The following is a 10099-nucleotide window of genomic DNA, read 5'->3' on the forward strand; positions in this document are numbered from 1 at the left end:
ATTGTTGTACTTCGTTCAGTTACGTATTACTTTAGCACTTAACGCATAAAAACATAATTATCATCTTCAGTTTTAATTTCCATTCCTTGAAATATAAAGATATATATTTCATAATACAATATAACTATAAGTGTGGCATACTAGTCTTGGATAGTAAAACAGAATATTTCAAGTAAAATTAAAAGTAAATCAAATTTACCATGAAGAGTTGCAAACGTTCTTTTTCGTTTGTAATTTCACGCCAGTCTTATTATGAAATTTTAAATTTTTGTTTGTGAATGTTTATTGCAAGCTGTATCTGGACATTGCACGCTATTAAAATTTTGTGCTCTTTAGAGCCACAAGTAATTGAGTGTCTCTTTAATGTTCTTTTATAGCTAAAATATTTGTTGCAAACTAAGCACTTAAGCTCTTCCATGTTACTGGTTGCAATGTCTAACTTTTCCATATTATTATGTGTAAATATTATAATTTATAATTAAAATAATAATATATTAAATTATTAAGTATAACACCTGTAATCTGTATTCTGTATGATTGAAGAATATATCACAGAATAAAATTTCAAATTTGTATAAATGATGATAAGAAATGTGATTTTCACAAATATTGATAAGAAATGTGAACGCTTCTGATTGGTTGCGCAATTTTGCTCCCGAGACGCTCGTCCATACTTTGATTGTTCATATTCACTACTACTTATTGATCCATATCGTACACCCAGAAGAAGAACGACACAATTCAAAATTTGTACAATTTGAGTTGAGTGCATATTCTAAAATTCGTATTTTACTGATCGAATTGCTAAAACGACCGTAGTCAAATTAGTATTAGTATTTGTTTGAGATTTAGTTACGACGTTTTACACTTTTATGTGTAATAAATTATTTTTAACTCATATTTTTTTCAGAAAAGCCGTTTTATCTATTGTATTTTGAAACCAATTATATATAGTTGGTCGTTCTATGACATCGAATAATATTGTAGATTATTAAACTAAGCTTAGTACACACACAATAATATTATTATTAGATTTAAAGTTGAAATTTGTTAGATAGGTATGGAAAATACTATATTATTCTCAGTGTTCGTCGTTCTGTCAAACTATCCGATCGTTATTACGCGTGTTATACGTATACGTATCTGGCTTTTTTAATTATAAAAGTGTGTTTTTTTTAAGTTTAATGGAAAGTGCAAGTTCTGATGATTTTTTTGAAGATAGTGGCAGTGACTGGACCCCGTTAAATGAGATTGAATATGATTCAATATTAGCTTTTAATAGCGATGAAGAAAATGTACCGCCAATTGAAAAATATCAAGAATCGGATGTTAATATTGTTCCGGCCACTTCTTCATCTTCAGATTTGGAAGAAGTTGACACACCGACTAGAAAACGAAAGCGTTTGTCCAAAAAATGGTAGAAAAATGTCATGCGTAAAAATAAAAATTCAGGATTACAGTACATAAATTCGAAAAAGCAAATTATTGATGCTAAATCTATGCAAGGGCCATGTAGTACGAATTGCAGAATTAAATGCACCAGTAAAATAACTGAAGAGCAAGAAAATGTATTTTCAAAGACTTTTGGAATCTGGCAGATTTATCAAAACAGCGTGACTTTGTAAGTAGGCATATCGCCGAAATTAATCCAAAACATCGATATGTGATAGCAGGTAGTTCAAGATCCATTGAACTATGGTTTTTTTTTAAATATTAATTTCACACGAGTGAAAGTATGTAAAACTTTTTTTTTGAATACGTTAAATATTTCAGGTTGAATGATCCGAACTGTAAAAGAAAAAATGAAAAATGGTTTTCTAGACAAAGATTTTAGAGGCAAACATAAGAAACAAAAATCATTTGATTCAAATATTAAAGAGTCGATAAAAAAACACATTGAACTTTTTCCGACAATTGAGTCATATTATCTCAGAAAGCAGACTACAAAAACTTACATTTCTGGAAATTTAAATGTAGCAAAAATGTACAAAATGTACGTAGAATATTGTAAAGAACAAGGTATGCAAAAGTGGTCTAATCTTGCTATGTATCAACATATTTTTAATTTTAATTACAATTTTGGTTTTTTTATACCAAAAAAAAATCTATGTAATACTTGTGAATCATACAAAAATACAGAAAATAAAACTGACGAAATAGAATTATTGCAAAATCTTCATCTTTATGAAAAATGCTGTTCAATTGAAAAAAGAAGATGATAAACAATAAGCAATCGATGGTTTTCAGTATACCGCTTGTTTTGATTTACAAGCTATATTGAGTGCACCTAACGGTGAAGTATCAAGCTTTTATTACAAAAGACGCTTAGCAGCATACAATTTTACAATTTATAATATGAAGAACGGAGAAGGAACGTGTTACGTCTGGAATGAGACAATAGCAAACCGGGGTGCAAATGAAATTAGTACGTGTTTATTGGATTTTATGCCTAATGAATTTAATGGAACTGAAAATAATTTAGCAAATATAATATTTTATTCTGACAACTGTTTAGAACAAAATAAAAATAAATTTATTGCATGTTTATATTTATACGCATCATTAGTATTAAATATCAATACAATTCGTCACAAGTTTCTAATCGTGGGCCACACACAAAATGAAGGAGACTCTATGCATTCAGTAATAGAACGTCAAAAAAAATTGGTACTCCGAAGTGGCCCGATCTATGTACCGTCTCAATGGGTATCAGTTATTAAGTCGGCAAAACAAAAAGGAAAACCATACACCGTAAAAGAAATGTCTTCTGAAGATTTTTTCAATTTAAAAGATTTAAGCAAAGATATCGGTACAAATTTTAACATTGATGTAAATGGTGAAAAAGTTCTGTGGAATGACATTAAAAAAATTCGTGTCGACAAAGCAAATCCATACACATTGAAACTAAGAACATCATTTAAAAATACGGATTACCAAATAGTAAAGGTGATTATAATTTAAATTTAAAATAAATTTATTAATATAATAAAATCCGAAGAACTTATTTTTTAAATTGTATTATTTATTAGATGAGGAGAGAAACACGCAATAGTAATTTCAACAATATGGAACTTAAAAAAGTTTACGACTGTCCACCTGAAATAAGTGCAGCAAAAAAATGTGATTTGCTAGAATTGTGTAAGCAAAATTTAATACCCAAACTATATCATAATTATTTTCATAGTATTTAAACATGATATTTTATGACTTTTTGTATTATAAAAATAGTACCCATGTACGTGCCGCAATAGACAAATTTTTTTTTTTTTTTTGATATTATAGTTTTATTTTAAGAGTAGTGTAACTAATTATTTTCTACTTATGACTTATAAATTGATATTTTTTTAAACTTACCAAATGTTAAATAAAATATAATGTAACGCAACAATCATATAAATTAATAGTACGTGTTCTCTTAGTTATTACTAGAGTTAGGATGTTGATGACCTAAAAAACACACAAAAATGCCCTAAAAACTTCAAAAAATGACCTTAAAAGTTATCTAAAATACTAATTAAGTAAGTGAAAAAACTTATTTATAAATAATTATTTTTATTAGAAATATAGGTATAATAATGGGTGTAATAGTAGAAGCATTTAAATAATTTATAAATAAATTTTAATATTAAAAATAAATTAAAAAGTAAAATATAAATAAAAAAAATTATATTAAAAATATTTGCGTAACATATTTTGTGTAACATTTGCCCTAAAATCTATAATTTGTGAAAAATGCCTCACATTGTATAAAAAGTACAAAAAATGCAAAATAAAATTAGAATATTCTGCATCAAGGGAGCATGAAACAAATTTTTAGCAAGGATAGCATTGTACAAAATAAAAGGAAAAAAATGCAAGTCATCAACATCCTAACTCTAGTTATTACAAATAGACCCAACTCAAAAGTTATGATAAAAAAAATAAAAAGTAAAATAGACATAACTAATTTTAATATTAGACCCAAAACTCTTTTAAATTTGTAGGATACATGTTTGATAGAGTGTATGAATTTGAATCTATTGGTGTAAATACCAAGTATGTAGAATGAGAAATTTAATTTTTATGCTAATTTTAATTTTTAGCCATTATGATTTTTACCTGTACTGTATAATTGTTATATTTGAGTTGTGTCGTTCTTCTTCTGGGTGTGCAATATCTATAATAGTTTTTAATGTTCTATCAAATCTTTTGACGGTAATAATAGAGTTATCAAATGTAATGAAATTTGATCCCATGTATACGGTTTTGTTATTAAACCATTTAGTCAAACCAATTGTATGGTTTGATGTTACTTCATAACAAGAGTCTCGTTCCATTTTGGCTAGTGTTTTATCATTTGGAAACGAAGGATTGGCATAATGGTTTTGTCTAATAGTACCAGCTGCATATATTTTATTTTTCAACAACACACAAAATAAATTATAGAGGAAAAAAAATAATCAAAATATAAATAATGTGATTTTTTTTTAATTTTCCAACTAATTTCAAGACTTAAGCACCACAAAGACCAAATTTTTTTTCATATTGTCGTTAACTTTTGGAGTGGTTCCTTAATATAAAATAAAGTTATAAACTAAATCACTACATAGAAGATAATTTTTCACACATCAAGGCGTAGATTTATCCCTAATATATTGTTTAACTTTTAAATTGCCTTTATATGGTATGATTTATTCGTCAACGTACAATGATTGTTCTACGGGAAAATCATTGCATTTTTTAGGACGAATTGTATAAAGGGCGAACTTTAACGAAGAAATTATAATTATTTTCCCAGATACTTTGATTACATAAGAGTGACTTTAATTCATAAAATTGATTTTTCGACATATTTTCAGAAACAATATTAACTTAATATTTTCTTCCCAATACATTCGTGTTCTGGGGTATTTAAGAACACCATATAACACGAGAATAGCAACAAAAACTTTCATTTCGGACGAAGATGTTTTTTTTTTTAAATTTGAAGTCATTTTTTATTCAGCATACATATTAGTATACTTGGCCATATCCTTAAATACGTCATGAAAATAATATTTTATAAAGTAATCCAATGGACGAGGTAATTTATTTGGGTAATCTGATGTTTCAACACGATTTAAAGATAAAAATAAAATTTTAAATGGGTTTTCTGACCAAATTATATGTTGTTTTGTAATAGCATCAACATTTTCAAAACAAACTGGAAAATTATTTGAATTTGAAATTGGTGTAGGTAATGAAACGTGATGTGTTTAACGTTAAATCGAATGGTATATCATTGCAAACAGCTATATTATTTTGTATGTCATTATTTATAATAATTACTTCGACTGATTCATGTTCACTTTCACAATAATCATTTATTTGTGTAAAATCTTCTTTAGAAAATTGGTCTAAAAACTGTAGAAATTCATCATATGGAAATTACTTAACTTCTCCTTCATTGTCACTCAATAAAGATGACAGATTTAATGATGAAGAATCACGACCAATGTTTAAAATGTCAAATATATATTTGTCGAATAAAGAATATTTAGCCATTATAAAAATAAATATTACAGGTATAAAACAATATACAATACTAATATATTACAATGTAATATAATATAAATTAAGTTGAATATAACTGACTAAAAAGGGATTAAAACAATAATTGTTATCAGCATGGCACATGGCACGGTTTGCGTAAAAATAACTAACGGCTCCGTCGCGGCCCATTGCACATTACAGTCCACACCTATTTAGCGCACTATTGGTGTTTACTGATAACTAATATCAATCAGATGGTTAGTAATTTACAGTACTCATCAGTCATCACGAAAACGTGCGGATGACCGCCGTGCGCTCAGTGAAATTTCTCGTTGGTGGTGGCCAAACTGTTTCTCGCCAAATTTAAAATTTAAAACTCGTATTTTTATATTAATAAATTATGTGTATGTATTTAATGATATTAAAAAAAAATACAATTTACTGTACACAATAAAAATGTGAATTAATTAAAAACAATAGAAATAGTTATAACAATAATAATAATAATAATAATACTTTTTTTTTTTTTTTAATTAAAACCTCGGCAACTATGGCCATTGGCAACAAAGAGTTAACATGTTGTTACATATAAATATTAAATATTATTAATTATGTTAGATTTACAAATAAATTTTATAGCGTTTTCTATATTGTCCGGGTGTAAAGCTTCCGATAGGATGTTTGAGACGCCCGTTTCTTGTCTCTCCGTCTCGTACAAAAGGCATTCCGTGAAAATATGTTTTATTGAGAGAGGGACACCGCAGCTGATACATAGTGGTGGGTCTTCCTTCTTCATCAGATACTGGTGTGTTATCGATGTGTGTCCTATACGAATTCTATTAATTGCGGTTTCCATTTTCCTTGAGCAGCCTGGTGGAGAGGGCCATGTGTGGATGGTGTTTTTAATTTGGTTTAATTTTGAGGTACCTTGATTCCATGCCCGTTGCCATATGTTGTTTACTATTGTACTGGATATGGATTTGGCGTCGTGCAGGGTAAAGTAATTAAGTCTAATGGCATTAGTGGAGGTTATTGCTTGGCGTGCTATTTCATCAGCCCTTTCGTTTCCCGGAATTTGATTGTGACTGGGTATCCATATTAAGGTAATCGAGTAGCCGGTTTGTGTAAGGTTGTAGATCTGGTTCTGGATTTTTCTGGCGATCTCATTTGGGTTGGAGATGTTTTCAATGCTCCTCAAGGTACTAAGTGAGTCACTAAGGATTACTGCTTTATGTATGCATTTTGTTTTGATGAGGTCTAGGGCGAATGATATGGCCATTGCTTCGGCTGTGTATATTAAGCAAAAATTAGGTAGTCTCAGCATGGAAACGTGGTCTTGGACTACTACAGCCTCTCCGACACCGTTTTCCATTTTGGAACCGTCCGTGTATATTTTGGTACAATCGTGAAACCTGGAGGTGATTGAACATAGGTGTTGTTTATAAATTATGGGTGCGGTGTCGTCCTTCGAATATTTACTTAGTTCACTGTTAATGGGGTTGTTTAATAGCCAAGGGAGTGTCTGTATGATTTCGTTCTTGATAACGTTCAGGTGAGAAAATGGAAGGTCTTTAAGGGTGTCATTCATTTGATTCATTACCTTGAGGTTGATTTGGGTGCGTCTGGTTGCTAGTAGTATGGAGCTATGTACTCTCCTGATGTCGAGTGGGGTTATTCTGGCTGTATTAAGGACGCTGGGAATCGGGCTTGAACAAAAGGCCCCAGTAACTAGTCTTAGCCCTGTGTTGTGTACGGTATCAATCATTTTGAGTGCTGTTGCCTTAGCTTTTATGAACAGATAAGAGTTGTATTCGAGTTTGGAGAAAATAAATGCTTTATATATTTGTAAAAGGCTAGAAGAGTGACTTCCCCACGACTTGTGGGCGAGGCATTTAAGCGTATTCATTCTTAGAAGTGCGTCTTTTCGGGTGGTCTTGAGATGAGGTATCCACGTGTTTCTAGAATCGAACCGTATGCCTAATATTTTGATGGTGTTTTTTATTGGTATGGGGGTGTTGTTCATAGATATGGTGGTGTTACCAATATTTCTTTTATTAGTGAAGAAGATACATTGTGATTTTTCGACTGAAAAAGAGAAACCTGAGACAAGTGACCAGTCTTGTAGTGCAGTTATTGCATTCTGTAGGTATTTTATAGTTCTATTTGTATTGATGCCTCTGCAGAATATATTGAAATCATCAGCATATAGTGTGCACTTAACAGGAGGTTGTATACCTAGTGGAATATCATTAATCGCTAATAGGAAAAGCGATACCGATAGTGTAGATCCTTGGGGTACGCCATTGTTTTGAATGTAAATTTTGGACAGTTTTTCGTTGCTCTTAACCTGGAAGGTCCTGTCGGTAAGAAAATTCTTTATAAAGTTAAACAGATTACCTTTACAGAAAATGTTTGATAATATTTTAATAATACGAGGGCGCCATGTAGTATCATATGCTTTTGATATGTCAAGGGCTATGAGGCCCATCATTTGTTTTGCTTCGAGTGTTGAATGTATTTCCTCTTGTATGTCATGTAATGTGATAGTGGTACTTCTATGTCTTCGAAAGCCGTTCTGACGAGGGTCCAACAAATTGTTTTTTCAAGAAACCATCTAAGTCTAAAATCTATAATTTTTTCCAATATCTTTGCCATGGTATTCAAGAGGGATATTGGTCTGTATGATTTAGTTTCAAATTTGTTTTTTTTTCCGGTTTGAGGATGGGAATAATTATGGAGTGCTTCCAATTTCGTGGTATATGTCCGGATGACCATATTTTGTTGTATATTCGAATAATTGAATTTAAGGCGCTCATAGGGAGGTTGTGGATAAATTTATAAGGTATCCCATCTGGTCCTGGGGCAAGACTATTACATTTTGGTAAAACTCTGTACATATCAGCTAACAGTATTGGAGAGTTGAGTTTTGTTTGTTCATTAAGATGTGGGCTGATGTTAGAAATAAGATGTTGGTTCCTCATATGTACGTTGTTTTCAAAGAAAGTTGTATTGTAATTTTCATCCGAGCTATTATGGTAGAAGGAGTCTCCTAGGAGATTGGATACCTCGTCGGGATCAGCGCATAATTTTGTGTCTTTCATGATGTGGACATGGTGGTTCTTGGAGAAGCCTCGGAGTGACCCAACTCTGCGCCATATCAGAACTGAGTCAGCTTTAGGTCCCAAACTGGAAGTGAAAGTTTTCTAAGAGTCAGTCTTACTTCTTTTGACTAGGTATCGAGTTTTCGCTCGGAGTTGTTTAAGTTTTATGAGGTCAGACATGTTTTTTGAGTTTTGGAACGTTTTTAGAGCTTTGTTTTTTTGTTTGATTGACTCTCTTATTAGGTCATTCCACCAGGGAACTCGGTTTCTTTTAATCGAGTTGGATGTTTTTCCTATGGCTATTTCTGCAGCTCTAATAATGGACTCTGAAATGAACGTGATATCGTTCTCTATTGTGCTGGTATCAGATTGGGGATTTTCTTGCATAAAAGAATCAACTAGAGTATTAAAAAAAAACCAGTCCGGGTTTTTTAATTTCCATCTATATGAGTAAGGAGGTGGCAGTGTTTTGGTGGATAAGAGTGTCATTAAAATAGGAAGGTGGTCACTGTCGTATACTTCATGTAGAATTGACCAAGATATTCTTTGGGCTAACGATACACTTGAGAAGGATAGGTCAATATTGGAAAAATGACTGTTTGACGGGTTGAGTCTGGTAGGTTCGCCGTTGTTGAGTAGTGTAATCGAGTCATTATCTAGGATTTTTTCAATTGATCTGCCCCGGGCGTCAGTTATGTCTGAGCCCCAGTATTCACTATGACTATTGAAGTCTCCGAGTAAAATAAATGGTTTGGGGAGTTGTTTGATGATGTTGTCTATATCGGATGTGTTAAAAGATGTTTGGTTTGGGATGTATATATTGCATATTGAAATTTTTGATTCTAGTGTTATCTGAACTGCTATGGCTTCTAGATTTGAATAGATTGGGATTTGTTCGCAGGGATAGTTCGTGTGTATTAGAGAAGCGACGCCGTCGCTAGCCCGAATACTGTTTTGTCGATTTGTGTAGAATATATTATAGTTTTTGATATTAGGTATGAAATTGTTTTTAAGATTTGTTTCTTGAAGGCTGATACACATGGGTGAATATTTTTGTATTATTAGTTGTAGATCGGGTCGTTTTTTGATGATGATATTTATATTCCATTGTACTATATTCAGGTTCTTCATAATAGGATAATTTATTTAAAATGCAATGTATACAATAAATGGAAGTTGTTTTTGTTGTGTTGGGAGAAGTTAGGTGGATTCGGTGAGGGGAGACGAGTCGAGCAGTAAGTTAGCTAGTCTCGTAAGTCTGTTCTTGATGCATAGGCTTTTGATTTTAGGTCGGACAGTCTCCAAAATTTCGATCATTTCCATGGACGAAATATTGAATGGAGTTAAAACACTGGTTGGGTTTTGCACAGAAAGTGTGTTTTCAATAATATGTTTTAGTTGGTCGAAGTCAATTTTTCGGTTTGGTATATTCTCAAAAACAGTTTTTGCTGGAAGTAATGCTTCATCCAGTTTGATTAATATTTGTT

At 31.4% G+C, this 10099-nt stretch overlaps 1 protein-coding gene across 1 annotated transcript; it reads right to left on the bottom strand.

Annotated features, from left to right (window-relative positions):
- Window positions 1–4094: 4094 nt before the first annotated feature.
- Window positions 4095–9101, bottom strand: LOC112596882. The gene is made up of 4 exons (XM_025342707.1): window positions 8791–9101; window positions 8419–8697; window positions 6439–7868; window positions 4095–4381 (listed from the first exon to the last, which is right to left on the bottom strand). The coding sequence occupies exons 1-4, from the start codon at window positions 9099–9101 to the stop codon at window positions 4095–4097; spliced, it is 2307 nt and encodes a 768-aa protein (XP_025198492.1).
- Window positions 9102–10099: the final 998 nt, after the last annotated feature.

This window comes from Melanaphis sacchari, unplaced genomic scaffold (assembly GCF_002803265.2).
Source record: "Melanaphis sacchari strain LSU unplaced genomic scaffold, SCAv2.0 Contig364_pilon_pilon, whole genome shotgun sequence".
In the NCBI taxonomy this organism is placed as follows: Eukaryota; Metazoa; Arthropoda; class Insecta; order Hemiptera; family Aphididae; genus Melanaphis; species Melanaphis sacchari.

What these genes read in the sequence shown, in the direction of transcription:
- LOC112596882 (XM_025342707.1), bottom strand. Translation starts at nt 9,101, where the DNA reads ATGACACTCTTATCCACCAAAACACTGCCACCTCCTTACTCATATAGA. An exon ending in TTCCAAAACTCAAAAAACAT is followed by an intron (nt 8,698 to 8,790) that starts GTCTGACCTCAT and finishes TTTCACTTCCAG; the next exon opens with TTTGGGACCTAAAGCTGACT. An exon ending in AAACTCAACTCTCCAATACT is followed by an intron (nt 7,869 to 8,418) that starts GTTAGCTGATAT and finishes TCTTACCGACAG; the next exon opens with GACCTTCCAGGTTAAGAGCA.